General features: G+C 42.5%; 1 protein-coding gene across 1 annotated transcript in view; it reads right to left on the minus strand.

The window, feature by feature from the left end:
- The window catches only part of LOC118410551, a gene marked incomplete in the record, with an annotated part of 34,076 nt that overhangs the window by 11,954 nt on the left and 2,057 nt on the right, over positions 1-20,065 (minus strand). The window contains 5 exon segments of the mRNA XM_035812320.1: positions 4-56; positions 1,541-1,630; positions 10,937-10,986; positions 11,965-12,024; positions 13,943-14,115. Coding sequence (XP_035668213.1) covers positions 4-56; positions 1,541-1,630; positions 10,937-10,986; positions 11,965-12,024; positions 13,943-14,115 — 426 coding nt within the window.

The following is a 20,065-nucleotide window of genomic DNA, read 5'->3' on the forward strand; positions in this document are numbered from 1 at the left end:
GTTTTGTGGTCACGCGGGTGCAGAAACTGCAGAATGTTCTCCCCGATCATGTGTGCCTGGGCAACGTATGGTTGTAGTAAGGGTGAAAACTGGGCAATCACAATGTATGGTTGTAGTAAGGGTGAAAACTGGGCAATCACAACGTATGGTTGTAGTAAGGGTGAAAACTGGGCAATCACAACGTATGGTTGTAGTCAGGGTTAAAACTGGGCAATCACAACGTATGGTTGTAGTAAGGGTGAAAACTGGGCAATCACAACGTGTGGTTGTAGTAAGCCAGGTGAAAACTGGGCAATCACAACGTATGGTTGTAGTAAGGGTGAGAACTGGGCAATCACAACGTATGGTTGTAGTAAGGGTGAAAACTGGGCAATCACAACGTATGGTTGTAGTAAGGGTGTAAACTGGGCAATCACAACGTCTGGTTGTAGTCAGGGTGAGAACTGGGCAATCACAACGTATGGTTGTAGTAAGGGTGAGAACTGGGCAATCACAACGTATGGTTGTAGTAAGGGTGAAAACTGGGCAATCACAACGTATGGTTGTAGTCAGGGTGAAAACTGGGCAATCACAACGTATGGTTGTAGTAAGGGTGAAAACTGGGCAATCACAACGTATGGTTGTAGTAAGGGTGAAAACTGGGCAATCACAACGTATGGTTGTAGTAAGGGTGAAAACTGGGCAATCACAACGCGTGGTTGTAATAAGGGTGAAAACTGGGCAATCACAACGTATGGTTGTAGTCAGGGTGAAAACTGGGCAATCACAACGTATGGTTGTAGTTAGGGTGAAAACTGGGCAATCACAACGTATGGTTGTAGTAAGGGTGAGAACTGGGCAATCACAACGTATGGTTGTAGTAAGGGTGAAAACTGGGCAATCACAACGCGTGGTTGTAATAAGGGTGAAAACTGGGCAATCACAACGCGTGGTTGTAATAAGGGTGAAAACTGGGCAATCACAACCTGCTAATAATCTAGTATTAAATATCCACTGATCTTACCAGACTTTGTGGTGACTTATTTAACTATTTAACAGATAAATATTGTCTGAGTCATTTAATTTGTTTCTCCAATTATGTTAGGAGTGAAACGTTTTGCCTATTCATTTACAGCCTGAGGTGTTGTTTTTTTTTGTTACATGTGAAGAGGAAGGCTATGGGACTGGTGAGATGAACCTCTCAGGTCCTTTTTTTCTGCCTACTTCCTCTTACATAGATGTTGCCATGGCAACACAGCAGACCTTCAATCTAATAATACCAACCATAGCTGCATGGTAATTATTCCACCCCCATCATGATGTCATAACCTTGGAAAGTAAAGAAGTAACGTTTACAAAACAGGAAATTAATAGCGGCTCTCCACTGCCAAATATGTTAGGTTGGATTGAAAACAATTTCATCAATTCTATTTTAGGAGTTATTTGATAAATTTTGGAGGGTACTGAGCATTTCTGCTACAAATAACTATTGTTCACCACTTGAATGGCAGAAATGATGTACCAGTGACAAAGACTAGTTCCTGCTCACAAACCTGCCTACCTGATTGAGGCCGAGGTGGCTGGTGACGTTCTCAGACACGTACATGATGTGGCCCTTCCGAGTGATGAAGATCAGGAAGGAGTTCAGCGCCTGGGAGAAAGCAGACAAAAATAGTTTTAGACATTTGGACTTTATTTTAGACATAAATCCATAACTTATCTACTGCTAAGTGATGTCACCCTGTAAGGAGTGGTATAACACGAAAGTGAGTAATAATAAGTGATGTATAAACCATTGCTCATAAGTAATTACAGAACCAAAAGGAACAACCTGATCATCATCCTGACATTGAAGCAGTCTCAGCTTCACTAAGACTACTCCATTGATACAGCCTGGTAATTACATAGTATCACCAGCTACCGCAGCAAGTAAATACAATCATTGGCAATACTAATAATATTATATATAACAACAGAAATGACGGGTTTTCACATTATAGAAATAAACACAACATCACAACAGCATTTTGATTGAAAGGCTCCTGGATAAAAACAGGCAAAACAGGGTGGGGAGCTGTTTTATGTATAGTTAGATTAAGTTGCTTGGTAAATACATTTCTTGCTTATTTATTTGTTTATTTGTTTGTTCATGTGATATTAAAAACGATTAGGGCGATTAACTAGGAGGTGCGAATTTCCTGCCTCCCGTGGACGGCTAATAAACTGCACATGGCTTTTTAAAAATACAAAAGTGAAAACTTAACAGTTCGACGTTCTTTCGGCATGTCTGACGCCTTTGCTCGGGCGGGGACACGTAGCGAGTGACATATGGGGGTTTCCCCATCTGAAGCCCGAGTTGTAAAATGCTTGCAGCTGACATGTGAATTGCCTCTCACGGAGTTGTGAATTATTCCTAACGTGTGTGTTAATAAGGCCGATGAATGGCTAATCGTTTTTTAATATCACTTTGTAGCGCCTTTTCCATGCAGGCTCTACATGGCCGGCAGTCAGAAAAGGCCAGCAATCAGCGACCCAGTACAAAAAGAAATGGCCAGCAAAAGTGCCAAAAAAGGCCATAGAGAGCTTGCTATGGAGGCTATATAACAATTACATCATCAATTACCAGTAGAACCATGACATCAAAGCTAGCTGCAGACTATTTTGACGGGTCCCCAGCAAATGAGTCCCAGCAGCGCTGATCACACACGCAGATGATATTGCAGCCTTGCAAATACCAAGATTGATTCTCCAGGACAGTAAAACTAGCCTGCAAATAACTGGTGCCACCACCCAGGAGCAGGCTTCATTACCAAGTACAGCAGTGCCTACAGAACAGGCTTCATTACCAAGTACAGCAGTGCCCTACAGAACAGGCTTCATTACCAAGTACGGCAGTGCCTACAGAACAGGCTTCATTACCAAGTACGGCAGTGCCCTACAGAACAGGCTTCATTACCAAGTACGGCAGTGCCCTACAGAACAGGCTTCATTACCAAGTACGGCAGTGCCCTACAGAACAGGCTTCATTACCAAGTACGGCAGTGCCCTACAGAACAGGCTTCATTACCAAGTACAGCAGTGCCCTAGTTATGAAGCCGAGTGGAACCAGGCTGCCCCTGCAGCAGCCATGATAAAAGATTCAGCAGGAGTGCATCAGTGCAGATAGGAAAACATGGCCCGCTCTCTGGGACATGATCAATGCCACTGGCTTGGAGACCAGAAGGATGCAATCAATCTTTGACATTCTGGTATTTTCATAACCTCTGGATACTCCCCAACAGTTGTCATACTCACAGGGGTTTAGAATGAATAGAAAAAATATGTTGTGTTTCCTGTTTGTTTCCCTACCTACCCTAGAAAAACCTGCTTACCCTAGACTTTTAGGGGGGATGGGGAGTGGAGTCACATAGCTTCCAGTTCAAATTTTTATTCAGCCTGCTTCCTAAAGTAAAAACACTGCTTGCCTTGAAGTTTGACATTCAATTAAGTTTGTTCAACTGCAATTGTAATATGTGTTACTAGAGTTTTAGCCAGCCTAAAAAATTACAAGAAAAAACAAAAGATAAACCCTATAGTACCTACCGGGCATGACCCTAGTTTTATCAGGACTGAAACAGGAAACAACATTTTTTCCTAGGCCTTTAATTCTGCAACCCCCAAGCCAGGAATATTCCAAGCTATGTAATAAATTAGGCCAATATAATCATACCATTTACTGTTGTATTTATTGACTGGAAAGATGACATAAAAGCAATAAACCATAAAGTGAACATACATTTTTGGCAGTGATATCAGGCCTATTTGTCCATGACTTTTATTTATCAATATTTCAGAAAAGGGTCGAGAAGTAGAAGTAACCAAAACATTTTCAAAGATCTTCAAATAGGCTACCCTACTGATTCTCTTCAGGTTAATGTGGTTGTTTTTGAAATGACGATACACAGCTGACTAAGGTGTCTGAACAAGAAAGAAGACACTGTACTAATTACATAAAATGTAAACACTAACGGGAGGGGGCCATACTTCGACAGCCGTTCTAGGTGGATGCGCATGGCTTTTGTCATTGTACATTTTACAGTGAACTCATCAAAAACAAGTTAAGATCTTGTACACATCCATAGAACTGTAATTAAAGCTTTACAGATATATATTTTATTTAACGGTAGCGTTCCGCACTGTACTTTGACAGCGCACGAAACTTACGGCAGGTTTTCGGCTTGCGTCCTAGCAGAACGTTCCAACACAAAAAAGGGGTCCAAACTCCGACATAGTAACAGCCAGACAATCGCCGTGCATTTTTAAACATCTTATGCAAATAGAGTAGCACTAAAAGTTTTCATTACTATTTATTTATACCAAATATGGGTCATATTTTGTATAACGCGACTTATTCAAATACGGTGCGTTAAAACGTTTACCTCTCATGGTGAGACCAACTTGCCGCAAAACGGCAGCGCAGTGTTTACGTCGGACTGTGATAGCATAGTTTATTTTTCGCTTTTCGGCTTCCTTGATTGCATTTTCATCCTGTCTTCTGGCAGCAGCAATGGCTACATGATTTTTTAGTCGGTAGGGATCAATTTTTCTTGAATGTTTGTCCGCTCTACGGACGGGTTGACTAAGTTCATCGTGTTGAGCATCGCTCGCCCGCTGGTGTGCGTGATAGTAAAATGGCGGGGCCCCGACTGGGTGAACATTGTGGCATCATTTAGCTCCGTTTATCCAACCCACTTAAAGGCAAGACAGAACACAGGTATTATTTTTCGGAAGTCTAATAAACATCATTTCTATGTGTGGTGGTATTTTTTCACATGTCGTATTTTACGAAGAATAATTCAAGAGTTTCCCGGACCATGGTCTCCATACGTTCGCTCGTCAACTTGCACGGAAGGCGTCAAACTTGTGCAAGTTTTTCAATCGTTATCTGTGGGGCTTACTAACTTCAACACATACCCCGACTTTGTAGTTATTTACAACAAGGTTTAGGCTACAGTTAGTTGTACTTCTTACGTGCAGGCATCTATGCATTTCTCCGCAACAATGATTTTTAAAACCTGTCGAAGTTTGGACCCCCTGTCGAAGTATGGCCCCCTCCCGTTAAGCATATAATTTTTATATATGCATGGAGATCACAGCAAATTTAAAGCAAACTCCAAAATCTGAGGAGCAGGTCTGACCAAATATGGGTCTTGACTGTAAACTTCCAACAAGCAATCAGTTTGAGGTAGTCTTTTGGAACACATTTCATGTTCAACCGTTACAGGTTTAGGCACCAGGAGATTCAAGGTCAAGATTCAAGGTCAAGTGTGTAGCAAATGTATTATCTTGACAGGGATCAACGAGCCTATGGGTAATACCAGGTCATTGACATCAAGGCAGCGTTCTAGCCGTATTGATTTTTTTTCCCGTTCCCTGGGGGGTCCAAAGGCATACTTCCCCCGAAATTGTTTAAATGTAGACCCTCTGAAATGCTATTTCCTGGATTTTGAGAGGCAAATTCTGCTGGTAGACTCTGCTTGTTTCAATGGCAATTCTTTTATAAATACATGCCAATATTTGTCAAGCCTAAAGGACGGAATGGGTTGACTTTTGTCTGTACCCAGCAGTAAAATTTCGTTAAAGGATGGAAAGCCGGCCGCTGACCCTGCATCAGGGGATGGAAAAGCAGCCCGAACTTCTTTTGTGCTGTACCACTGCAGCATAGTGCAGGAACCCTGCAGCATATTCATCAGCACTCTATAAACCATCACTGCATTTCATTTCATTTATCTGATTTTACCATGATGGTAAAAATCACTCAGCCTGATTTTCAAACAACATAATTGGAAATTTACACACATAACTTAGGAAAAAGGTTTTTCTGTCTCTTATGAAGTCATGATTTCAGTGATACAGACGGTCACAATGCATGAAAGTTGATCAGGCAGTATGCGAGCTCTAAAAAAAATCATGATTCCAGATTGATTTTGTCCTGAAAATGTAGCCAGTGCTTCTTAAAACTGAGGCAGTTCCATGCAAGCTTCCCTCCGTACGCTGGCAATCTCCTTCGTATCTCGCCTGCCCTGTACATAGTCGGCTTGCTTCCTAGGACCTGCCTGCATGTGTTAGGGGAGATTGTACATATATGAGGCTGGGCGTGTTGAAACAAGTGTCAGTTTATCCCCCTGGTTTTTCATCTCCGGATTTGTGCTACTCTGCCACCTTCGTCTTGCTGACTTGTCTTTTTATTCTATACACAATAGCCTGGATATCAGACCCCAGCCCGATCTCAAAAATATCTACCCCTACACAACGGACATTTTTGAGATCTCCAGGAACAGGAGTTAGGCTGGTATTCAGGACATCTGTCCTAGTATGCCTAATATAGTCCAGGTGTCCAGTCAGCACAGGCAGATCATTGGCCGCAAATCGGACAATGTGCGCCCGTCAGTCGTGCAAGTTTCGCCCATTTGTTTGCAAATGTTGATTACAACTAGAGTAAGTAATTCTAGCACTGTGGGCCCTGTGGTAGCATGTGAGCTGGCTGTATCCCACAATTTCTTTACTATGATCACCTCTATTTAAACCAAGCATACAATGATCGATTTTTAAAAATTCAACATTGAAATTAATTGGATTATGCCCTTTTTGTGAGGATTGTTTTGTCTGAACTCGTCATTGGGTGAAAGGTGGCGCTATGTTATGGGAGGTTCATTATCATAGACATACTCCAAGGCGACCACCGAAGCCTAGCTCAATGTGACAGATCAGGCAAGAATATGCACGACCCTTCGTCAATCTTAATGTCACAATGAAGAAGAAATATGGTCAAAGTACGTAGACAGTCAAAAGTGTTCAAGCAAATGCACTGTACTGCGGTCATTTTGAAACAAGAGGCAAAATGGTACTGAGCCAAAATGTTCTTCCATTCATATCTCAGTGAAAGGGCTGCCCAGTGGTGCTCACTATGTCAGGTACTCCCACGCCAATTGCTATTTCCCGGGCATTTCCATAATCTCTCCCATTACACATAACTGCCTGTAACCTGTCTTAACCTCAAATAACATTATATAGTCAAACGGTTGCCATTGGCATAGGAAGTGTTGCTGCATGGGTGAATGACCCTGTCTCAAATGGCTGAAAATCGTACAAGAGGCCAAACATATGCGGTTTTGTATAAGATAGGTTATGTTAGGGGTCATTAATATTATTCATAAGAAGCTCAATTTTCCTTAAGCTATAGTTCAGACTGAACAATAAAGGTACCCAGACATATGGCATTTCAACCTGACGATACTTATGTATACAGGGACTGCTAACAAATCAATACTAGAACAAAGGTACAAAATGTGCAGAAAATGCACAAATTGATCAGTTTATCATTCTGTTCTTTTCTAATGCTTTATCCTCAAAACAAACGCAGACAGCAAAAGCTTTTAGTATGACTTCAATCTGTCTATGACGGGGTTCTGATAAGACAAAAAGCCAAAAAGCTTTGAAAGGGAAAAAAATGGCGTACTTGGCCATATTTAGCTGTGGATCAGGACTTGGCCATGTTTAGCTGTGGATCAGGACTTGGCCATGTTTAGCTATGGATCAGCACTTGGCCATGTTTAGCTGTGGATCAGGACTTGGCCATGTTTAGCTATGGATCAGGACTTGGCCATGTTAAGCTGTGGATCAGGACTTGGCCATGTTTAGCTGTGGATCAGGACTTGGCCATGTTTAGCTATGGATCAGGACTTGGCCATGTTTAGCTGTGGATCAGCACTTGGCCATGTTTAGCTATGGATCAGCACTTGGCCATGTTTAGCTGTGGATCAGGACTTGGCCATGTTAAGCTGTGGATCAGGACTTGGCCATGTTAAGCTGTGGATCAGGACTTGGCCATGTTTAGCTGTGGATCAGGACTTGGCCATGTTAAGCTGTGGATCAGGACTTGGCCATGTTTAGCTATGGATCAGGACTTGGCCATGTTTAGCTGTGGATCAGGACTTGGCCATGTTTAGCTGTGGATCAGGACTTGGCCATGTTTAGCTGTGGATCAGGACTTGGCCATGTTTAGCTGTGGATCAGGACTTGGCCATGTTTAGCTGTGGATCAGGACTTGGCCATGTTTAGCTGTGGATCAGGACTTGGCCATGTTTAGCTGTGGATCAGGACTTGGCCATGTTTAGCTGTGGATCAGGACTTGGCCATGTTTAGCTGTGGATCAGGACTTGGCCATGTTTAGCTATGGATCAGCACTTGGCCATGTTTAGCTGTGGATCAGGACTTGGCCATGTTTAGCTATGGATCAGGACTTGGCCATGTTAAGCTGTGGATCAGGACTTGGCCATGTTTAGCTGTGGATCAGGACTTGGCCATGTTTAGCTATGGATCAGGACTTGGCCATGTTTAGCTGTGGATCAGCACTTGGCCATGTTTAGCTATGGATCAGCACTTGGCCATGTTTAGCTGTGGATCAGGACTTGGCCATGTTAAGCTGTGGATCAGGACTTGGCCATGTTAAGCTGTGGATCAGGACTTGGCCATGTTTAGCTGTGGATCAGGACTTGGCCATGTTAAGCTGTGGATCAGGACTTGGCCATGTTTAGCTATGGATCAGGACTTGGCCATGTTTAGCTGTGGATCAGGACTTGGCCATGTTTAGCTGTGGATCAGCACTTGGCCATGTTTAGCTGTGGATCAGCACTTGGCCATGTTTAGCTGTGGATCAGGACTTGGCCATGTTTAGCTGTGGACCAGGACTTGGCCATGTTTAGCTGTGGACCAGGACTTGGCCATGTTTAGCTGTGGATCAGGACTTGGCCATGTTTAGCTGTGGATCAGGACTTGGCCATGTTTAGCTGTGGACCTAGAATATGGTATACATTCAAATTGGCAGAGACTTGGATTACTCAATTACTTTATCATTAAAGTCATGACTGAGTAGATCAAAAAAGGAGTTGATATTTTCGGCTCCTCTCCCCTCCCCATGGACCAGTACAGGCCCCCGGGGCTGACCTTTATTAGCAGCCTGCAGCTTTCAGCACTCCTCCTATTTACTCTGGCCTGACCCACTTCTGGGAACCTGACAATATTTCCAGTAAACCATCATATTCAAGCTCTACTGGAACTGATGTGACAATATTTCCATTAAACTATCATGCTCAAGCTCTACTTATAGTCAAGCAAAATCAGCTTTCCACACCTAATGGAATGATGCATTTTCTATTACTTTTCAGCAACACAATTGCAAGTCCACATGTAAGACTGAGGCTATACTAAGTAACATGTACTGGATGGAGATATTTCATATCATTAGGACAGCTACACCACCTTAATATGACTGGAAAAGATTATGCTCACTACAATATCCAAAGTACTGTAAATGCAGAAACTTTTGCGGTGGTTTTATGTTCGCGGTTTATGTGGTGGCCACTTCTCCGCAAACTTAAAACCACCACGAACATTTCCCATATGTCTTCTGTTCCTTCTCAATACTTGTATGTAATGCCACAGCAGAAAATTGGTAGAGATATACAATGTAACCATAACAAAATGTACATTTTTACACATTTTGGGCTCAATCAATGTTTTACTGTATCTGTGCCAAATACCACATTTCACATGAGTGAACATTTTCTTCCATATCTGATGTGATGACAAAAACAGGTGGACTATTCCATTATTTGTGTGAAGGGGGACAAAAGGTCATTAGAAACCTTATATTGATATTATATTTGAAAAGGTCAAATTTGACAGGTGTAACTGAAGATGGCTTTAAAAAGGTCATTTTTTAGAAGAGTACCTGAAGTGTAGGAAACACACCTTAAGATGAGTATTTCTGAAAAGGGTTACTTCTGTGGGGCACCTCATGGGGGATACCAGTACATTCTGTGGGGCACCTCATGGGGGATACCAGTATATTCAGGGTGCCCAAGTATGCATACACTAGTCATTAATTTTTCATAATGTTGCCAACTTAACTATTGAAAAAAACATACAAACTATGCTGAATTACACTGTCTTGCAGCCATGTGATCAAGTATATGGGATGCTACAATATATATAGCACATATACCTGGACAGTAAGAGTTTGTGCCACAGTCTAAATGCTTCACTGCTGGGTACAGGCTTCCCGTTAAAGTCTCCATCTATTTACGTTACAATCTCCACCTACAATCAGGCAATCTCTCTGTTATAATGACTCAAAATTTCAAACTGAATTTCATGAATACCACCTTTCTACGCGGTCTACTGAATGTCATATGGTTTAAACACCCATCTTAATGGCAGGACGCACTGATAAAAGGTAACATTTCATCTAATCAAAGGCCACAGTGTTACGACAAAATGAGTTATTTCTGGGGAGGACTCATTGCTTCCACTCCTGGGGTGGCGTTTCGCTGAAGTGTGCATTTAAGTAAGTGGTAATGAAAAATCAATCCCTGTCGCCCAGCTGGAGTAAGGATACAGAAACCTGCTTCCAGCTGGTCATGAGGCTTCAGATAATTACTATTACCCAAACACTGCATGGAGTTTCTTCCTGTACATAAACTAGACAGTGGCACTTGTTCAGGTAGGATCCAGAATGGCATGTGAATAATATCATTCCTATTTTATGTGTACTGTTACTACAGTAGGAATACTCTGAAAGAGATGCTGTAACACAGCACTGCTTATGTTTGAACAAATACTTGGCAGAATCAATAGCCGTCTGGTGAAATTGTCTTGAGTAAGAAATACAAAATGTACTAACTTTAAAGGTAATCAACAAGAGACAACTTTAGGTACCAAGACAGAAACACAAGAACAAACTTAAATCAATGAACAAACTTAAATTATGCATTCAATAATCTTGTCTTGTTGTACACCTCGGCTAACACAGTAGGAAGTAAAAACCAGGTGGCCTGTACACCTCCGCTAACACAGTAGGAAGTAAAAACCAGGTGGCCTGTACACCTCGGCTAACACAGTAGGAAGTTAAACTCACCTCCAACATGAGGTCCCCTTCTTGGATGTCCTCCAGCGTAGCAATAGCATCTGTGAGCAACATAGAACGACTCATTAAGGTCTCATTCATGAGTTTTTCTTGCCATACACTTCTAATATGCTATAATACGTGTTTTACATGGGTGCACTTATAATAAAGCTACAGGAAATGTCAGCACTTTAGTCATTCTATGTTGCGCACATTTACCCTATATCGAGGGAAAAAATTGGTAATGAAAAATAAACATATGTTCTTTGTTTATAGCAATTACAACCTACACTTAGTCACCTGCAAGAGGTACTTTTTCGCTGCTAGTGTACAACAGCGCCACTCAGAACCCAGGACTGTGTGCCTCCAACCTAAAGCACGGCTGCCAAACTTTACCTGCTACTTTCTTCAGCTACAACAGACTTTCACCAATCTATCGTCTGAGATCAGTTCTGCTGGCTAAGAGGGAATTTCTCACAGCTAAAAACACGTGTTCATGCAGCCGTTTATTTTTTGGCTCTGATCTCTTAGAATACACACTCGAAGTAATATATGAATGAGACCTTAAACAACACATGTGGACATGTTGACACTGCAGGCTTTCAATAATATCCACTTCCTGTTCATCCATGTAATATCCTGTTCATCCATGTAATATCCTGTTCATCCATGTAATATCCTGTTCATCCCTGTAATATCCTGTTCATACTTCGGAATAATGAATATGTTCTAAATTCAAAACAAAGGTCATAGCTATTACAGTAGCTTAATTGCACACCCATTTGTCAGCAAATTTTATGCAGTTATCCGCATGGTGCAATAATGCAAAAATCATCTAGCTGGACCACCCTGCTTTGGGATTTGGGGATTCCGCTGGATCACTATATAGTAACCAAGTACAATCTTACTCTGATAGGCTGGATCACTGTATAGTAACCAAGTACAATCTTACTCTGATAGGCTGGATCACTGTATAGTAACCAAGTACAATCTTACTCTGATAGGCTGGATCACTATATAGTAACCAAGTACAATCTTACTCTGATAGGCTGGATCACTGTCCCGATAGGCTCCCAGCTCCTCCACAAACGGTTTCTGTCCTGCAGTTACAAAAGAAAAGTAGAAACAAAACTGATTAGCCTTTGCCGTTACAGTTCATCTAAGCCACTATAAATACATATACATACACCCATATCAGTTCATCTAAGCCACTATAAATACATATACATACACCCATATCAGTTCATCTAAGCCACTATAAAATTTAAAAAAAAAAAATTAATACATAATACATTCACCCATATCAGAGAATGTGTCTCACAATAAAGCTCTGTTAATACTAATAGGAAGAAAATTTTTCTAGAAATTCATTCATACCATTCCCCAAATGAAACTTTTCATCCTAAGTATCTCCTATCATAGTTTGCCATGTCCCTACTACATGTCTCTATGTGCAGACTATACGTACCTTCCCTACTACCTGTACCTGTATGAAGACTATACGTACCTTCCCGTGTACATGTCCCTGTGTGCAGACTATACGTACCTTCCCGTGTACATGTACCTGTGTGCAGACTATACGTACCTTCCCGTGTACCCGTACCTGTATGAAGACTAACGTACCTTCCCATGTACATGTCTGTGTGCAGACTATACGTACCTTCCCGTGTACATGTCCCTGTGTGCAGACTATACGTACCTTCCCGTGTACATGTCTGTGTGTGCAGACTATACGTACCTTCTCGTGTACCTGTCTGTGTGTGCAGACTATACGTACCTTCCCGTGTACCTGTCTGTGTGCAGACTACACGTACCTTCCCGTGTACATGTCTGTGTGTGCAGACTATACGTACCTTCTCGTGTACATGTCCCTGTGTGCAGACTATACGTACCTTCCCGTGTACATGTCCCTGTGTGCAGACTATACGTACCTTCCCGTGTACATGTACCTGTGTGCAGACTATACGTACCTTCCCGTGTACCCGTACCTGTATGAAGACTAACGTACCTTCCCATGTACATGTCTGTGTGTGCAGACTATACGTACCTTCTCGTGTACCTGTCTGTGTGTGCAGACTATACGTACCTTCCCGTGTACCTGTCTGTGTGCAGACTACACGTACCTTCCCGTGTACATGTCTGTGTGTGCAGACTATAGTTAACGTACCTTCCCGTCTACCTGTACCTGTATGAAGACTATACGTACCTTCCCGTGTACCTGTACCTGTACCTGTATGAAGACTACACGTACCTTCCCGTGTACCTGTACCTGTACCTGTATGAAGACTACACGTACCTTCCCGTGTACCTGTACCTGTATGAAGACTATGCGTACCTGTACCTGTACCTGTACCTGTATGAAGACTATACGTACCTTCCCGTGTACCTGTACCTGTACCTGTATGAAGACTATGCGTACCTGTACCTGTACCTGTACCTGTATGAAGACTATACGTACCTTCCCGTGTACCTGTACCTGTACCTGTATGAAGACTACACGTACCTTCCCGTGTACCTGTACCTGTATGAAGACTACCGTACCTTCCCGTGTACCTGTACCTGTATGAAGGCTAACGTACCTTCCCGTGTACCTGTACCTGTACCTGTACCTGTATGCAGACTAACGTACCTTCACGTGTACCTGTACCTGTGTGCAGACTAACGTACCTTCCCCTGTACCTGTACCTGTATGAAGGCTAACGTACCTTCCCGTGTACCTGTACCTGTATGAAGACTAACGTACCTTCCCGTGTACCTGTACCTGTATGAAGACTGGTAGCCAGCCGGAGCACCGAGGCCTTGTCCAGGTGCTACATGTACCTGTACCTGTACCTGTACCTGTACCTGTACCTGTACCTGTACCTGTATGAAGACTAACGTACCTTCCCGTGTACCTGTACTTGTACCTGTACCTGTACCTGTACCTGTACCTGTACCTGTACCTGTACCTGTACCTGTACCTGTATGAAGACTAACGTACCTTCCCGTGTACCTGTACCTGTATGAAGACTAACGTACCTTCCCGTGTGTGCTGCTTCATACGCAGGTAGCTGGTGGCCAGCCGGAGCACCGAGGCCTTGTCCAGGTGCTGAATCGTCTCCTTGTGGAACGGCAGCTGCTGGGCCAGCGCCTGGATCTCCTCCCCCTCCTGGTCACGCCGGGCCTTCGCCGCGAAGCGCGACTTCTCCGCCCTGCGGAAAACAGACAACACTTAGTGTCATGGCAGAACAGTATCGACTTCTCCACCCTGCGGAAAACAGACAACACTTAGTGTCATGGCAGAACAGTATCGACTTCTCCACCCTGCGGAAAACAGACATCGCTTAGTGTCATGGCAGAACAGTATCTGTATCATTCTGTATCTATGTAACCGGTATAACCGCCCTTCGGCATAACACACCAGCTTCGCAGGCATGCGGCGTGGCAGCAGCTGGTTATATTACACTGAGGGACCCGTCACACCTAACTTTTGCACATCTATCTGCAAGTGTTGGTAATTCTGGTACTGGCTTGACTGTTGCTAGTACAGAAACAGAAGGGTGTGCACAGATAACATAAAATGCTGTCTTCACCAGAAAACTGTATCATGCGATGAAAGAAGATACAATGTCACAGCAAGCTAGCCTGATTAAATTTGCTTATAGCAGCCTGCCCAACATCCACCGGCCAGTTACAGCCCCGGACAGCAGAGTTTGTGTTACACAGACTATGTGGAGGGGCCAGTTACAGCCCCGGACAGCAGAGTTTGTGTTACACAGACTATGTGGAGGGGCCAGTTACAGCCCCGGACAGCAGAGTTTGTGTTACACAGACTATGTGGAGGGGCCAGTTACAGCCCCGGACAGCAGAGTTTGTGTTACACAGACTATGTGGAGGGGCCAGTCACAGCCCCGGACAGCAGAGTTTGTGTTACACAGACTATGTGGAGGGGCCAGTTACAGCCCCGGACAGCAGAGTTTGTGTTACACAGACTATGTGGAGGGGCCAGTTACAACCCCGGACAGCAGAGTTTATGTTACACAGACTATGTGGAGGGGCCAGTCACAGCCCCGGACAGCAGAGTTTGTGTTACACAGACTATGTGGAGGGGCCAGTTACAGCCCCGGACAGCAGAGTTTGTGTTACACAGACTATGTGGAGGGGCCAGTTACAGCCCCGGACAGCAGAGTTTGTGTTACACAGACTATGTGGAGGGGCCAGTTACAGCCCCGGACAGCAGAGTTTGTGTTACACAGACTGTGTGGAGGGGCCAGTTACAGCCCCGGACAGCAGAGTTTGTGTTACACAGACTATGTGGAGGGGCCAGTTACAACCCCGGACAGCAGAGTTTGTGTTACACAGACTGTGTGGAGGGGCCAGTCACAGCCCCGGACAGCAGAGTTTGTGTTACACAGACTATGTGGAGGGGCCAGTTACAGCCCCGGACAGCAGAGTTTGTGTTACACAGACTATGTGGAGGGGCCAGTTACAGCCCCGGACAGCAGAGTTTGTGTTACACAGACTAATAGCAAACCACTGGATGCCTAGATCCTCAGTGTACAATTTTCCACATCAGTCTTGCCTACCTTTATCAACAATAAGATTCTAACTTGCCTATCAAAAAACCTGTAAATTGCAATTGTATCAATCAATTGTATCATCACTGTATAAAACATGATCATTTCCACATGTGTATTATAGGGAAGTATGTTTTCAGTGTAACACAGAATGGCAAACATACAGCCTGATGGATCAGCGACCTGACTTCCCTGAGAGGAAAATACCAAAAATGGAATGTAAATCAAGACAATGAGCACATGGAATCCCAATCTAACAGTACATTAGGTCAACCTGACTATACTTCGTGTCAAAATTGGTGCCATAACAATACGTAACCTTGCTGCTTCAAACCTGTTCTTCATAACAAAGCACCACCTCCATGTGCTTTACAGTCAAAGTGGGCACATCTGAAGCAGTTCAATAATGAATACATATATAGCATACAACTAACATTCAGGCCTCTGTCAGCTATCTTCCCATGGAACAAGTCATCCTTCATGTTTCACATCAAGCAGTCAAACAACAAACCAAGAAGGTCATTTTTTTTAACATAGAGATTCTTCTGTGCATATCAGTGAGATCAAAACTATGCTAAATGATAGAGAAATACGTCAATTTCAGGAATGCACCAGTTGGATATTTGATGTTTGATGTTTGTTCATTCAGCGTTAATTTGTGTCTTGATACCATTACTGCCATTTCACAGACTTGTTCATGGCTGTATAGTAAGCAGTCTAAATAAACATAAAAATTGCATGCTGGAATAAAGCTTGTCTATGTTCTAGTCTATGATGACAGGACTGCTCTAGTCCATTGTAAACCAACATGCAACATGCATATGGTGAACCAGCAGAAGCATCCTGTGCATGTATGAGACTGTCTACCCTGGAGGAACCAGCAGGAGCATCCTGTGCATGTATGAGACTGTCTACCCTGGAGGAACCAGCAGGAGCATCCTGTGCATGTATGAGACTGTCTACCCTGGAGGAACCAGCAGGAGCATCCTGTGCATGTATGAGACTGTCTACCCTGGAGGAGCCAGCAGGAGCATCCTGTGCATGTATGAGACTGTCTACCCTGGAGGAACCAGCAGAAGCATCCGGCTGTTTCACAATTGAGTGTACCAAACAGGGGTCACTTAGGTTGAAAAATCAACTTTAATATATATCAAAACTGATATTGGCAGTTCAAAGGTACATACTTGTGGCTTAATATTCTGAAAGATCTCTGCACAACACCCCTCGGTTACTATGATATAGGTCTTTCTTTAATGGGACATTGAGGGGGTACGGACGGGACAACTGTAAGACTGTATGTAAAGGTACATACAGTATACCCACATGAAGAACTAAAGATAAACACTATTCCATGTTATCTTCCATCACTAGTATCCACAAGACCAAAAAACTAAATTTTATTTGCAGTAGCACCTTGTTGTGTCATTTTCTGGTCATTTATTGTAAGGCGATAATAACACCTTGCTATCATTTCATGCCGAGGGACAGATCAAATACAAATTTTTTTAAGTTCAAGCACTTTGATAGCTACATTTTGTTACAATTTCATTCTTTATATACCCCTACATAAGATTCTAGCATTCATACTTGGGCAACACATCGAGAGACTTGATGATTTCATGAATATGATAATATATGGGGGTACGGACGGGACACAAAGAGACAACAGACTGATACTGCAGGGACTTGTCCAAACCTTTTGGAACACATTTGTTCAAAAAATTTAAGTTAATTAAAGCATCTACAAATACTGCAATATTGTTTAAACTAAGAAAAAAAGGAGACAGACATTATTGTTAGATCTGATCTGATCTAGAATGATCTGAGAATGCCATTTATAATTATAGAGCTTATTTTCTTTGATGGCCATGCTCAACTGGTGAACTTGATGGGATGTATCTGTTCTGTCAGGGAATCTGCAAATTCTTGACCTATTTGCAGATTTCTTCTGCTCTCTTTTGTCACAGCAAGTAGTAGTACCCCTTTCTTCTCAAGGATTTTATTTTGAGTAGGAGACTTGACAGGTCTCCCCAGAACCTTTGCCTTTCTCCTTGGTGTCTCAGGTAGTGCCTGTTCTGTCCTTGTCATGTACACTACCTGCACTGGGAGGTGAGGAGAATGGGTCATCACCATCATGATGATGATCTGGGAGAGTGAGCTGGGCTAGAGGAGAGCACATGAACTGGGCAAAATGGGATGGTAACTTTTGGGGAATATAAGATTTCATCTCATACCAATCCCAGGCAGTTTATGGGCATTAATGAAAAACCGGACAAAGAAAATGCTGGCAAATTCATTAAAAACTACTATTTTTAGTGAAGAGATTAATTGTTTGTATCCATTTAGTATTTATTATGTGTTATTTTAGCAATTGGGATGTCATTTTCCCCAGTATTTTGCTTAAAACTAAAAGTGGGGGTACGGACGGGACAGGTGGGGGGTACGGACGGGACAGGGGTACGGACGGGACATTTGAAGTTATACGGTGCTGTATCAGCCAAGGTCTTTATCACAGATATGGTTTATATAGTGGTTTGGTATCTAGTCAAAGAGACTTGTAAACCATCACAATTAAAAGCTTGTAATATTAGCCTATTATAGAAATTGAGGGGGGGTACAGACGGGACAGAATTTTTCGGAAAATTACAGCTGATACTTTGATCCTTTGCTGTGAGTCAGATGAAAGTAGGAATGATCTCTTTCTACATTTGTTCAGTTACATACATCATATCAAAACTTTACATGTCAAATTAACACTTATTACAATACAATAAAACAATGCTACATACTTTGTAATCTATAAGTAAATATTACATTAAAATTGGTAACATGTGGGTGAAAATGCAAAATAACCCTGCTGGCAAAAAAAGTTGGAATATCTTCGAAAAATTGTAATAAATCTCAAGTTAACATATAACTACATGTACAAAATAAAGAATTTTAAGGTAGCAGTCATGTTTGTAAAGTCAGTTGCAATGTTCAGAATGTGAAAAAACTGAATGACCCCTGGTAACACTAAAAATGGGACATTTTTAGGCAACATTTTTTATGATAGTTTCGCCAAATATTGATGGATTCCTCTATTTCTTTTTTTGTTGTGTTCCTTGTTACACCAGCTTTTGGAAAATAATAGTCAAAAACAGTAATATCTTATGTAGACTTTCTTATCAACTGGTAACATGTGGAAAAATAAATGGGTACACTCAATTGTGAAACAGCCGATCCTGTGCTTGTATGAGACTGTCTACCCTGGAGGAGCCAGCAGGAGCATCCTGTGCATGTATGAGACTGTCTACCCTGGAGGAAGTGCTAAGATAAGAGCCTGTTCCCTGAGGTTCAGCTCTAACTAGCCTGGACCCAGCGGGAGCTCCTGGTAATTACATTACATGCAGCATGGATGTGCCAAGGGTTTACATTACATGCAGCATGGATGCAGGTGCCAAGAGACTCCATAAAGGATCAAAAATTCCTGTAGAAACCATAATCGGCTACATTTTCATAACATATAAGACATAGAAATACGTGATCAGGTTTTAAGGTAGAAGCAAGTCTGTAATCTCACCAAATGCTGTTGGCTTGGTACATCTGATTGACAGTAAATAATGATAGATACATGCCTATTTCATAAAAATATAAAAAATGTTTCCCTCCATCATGTTGAGTTGAAGTACACCACAACTGGGTGTGTCTATGGTGCTGAAATGATATCAGCCAGTTGCTGTGGTGCTTGGAGTTGAGTCATGTTCACAAAGGCAGAATACCCTTTGGTAACACTAATGGAAAATACTCAGCCAACCCTGAGATCACTCTCACAAAGGAGGAACATCCTTCAGTCACAGTCACAGCATATTTTTCTTACACTGCACTGGCTGCTAAACAAGCCTTGTTAACCCAATATAGGTCCCATAATTCTGCAGCTGACGGCACAATTTGAATTTGACAGTAACGTTGATAAAGACTTTCCCAGAATGTTTGCCTGCGGCACTGAGGTCACTAACCTGCTTACCATTCCAGACACACTTCCACAGTAATTTACAGACGACATCACAGACCAACAGGTAATGTAAGTGCACAGTAAACTCATCAACACCACAGACCAACAGGGTAATGTAAGTGCACAGTAAACTCATCAACACCACAGACCAACAGGGTAATATAAGTGCACAGTAAACTCATCAACACCACAGACCAACAGGGTAATATAAGTGCACAGTAAACTCATCAACACCACAGACCAACAGGGTAATATAAGTGCACAGTAAACTCATCAACACCACAGACCAACAGGTAATATAAGTGCACAGTAAACTCATCAAAGTGTAATTAAGGGGCTTGAGTTGCAGAAAATCTGATAAGAAGCAAACACCAGGTGACTAGAGGATATACTATATAATATAGAACATTCAATACACAATGAGCAAATCAATAGACACGGCCTACAGCAGAAATGTCATAATAAAAAAAGTGGGAGAATTTTGTCACAAATAGTACTGGTAAGTGGTATTGGATTTTTTCAGAATTATTATCAGTGAGTGTTACACACACAGCCCGACACATGATCACGGGATCTTCGTCTTGCTGTGCC

The sequence above is a fragment of the Branchiostoma floridae genome, chromosome 1, assembly GCF_000003815.2.
Source record: "Branchiostoma floridae strain S238N-H82 chromosome 1, Bfl_VNyyK, whole genome shotgun sequence".
NCBI classification, from domain to species: Eukaryota; Metazoa; Chordata; class Leptocardii; order Amphioxiformes; family Branchiostomatidae; genus Branchiostoma; species Branchiostoma floridae.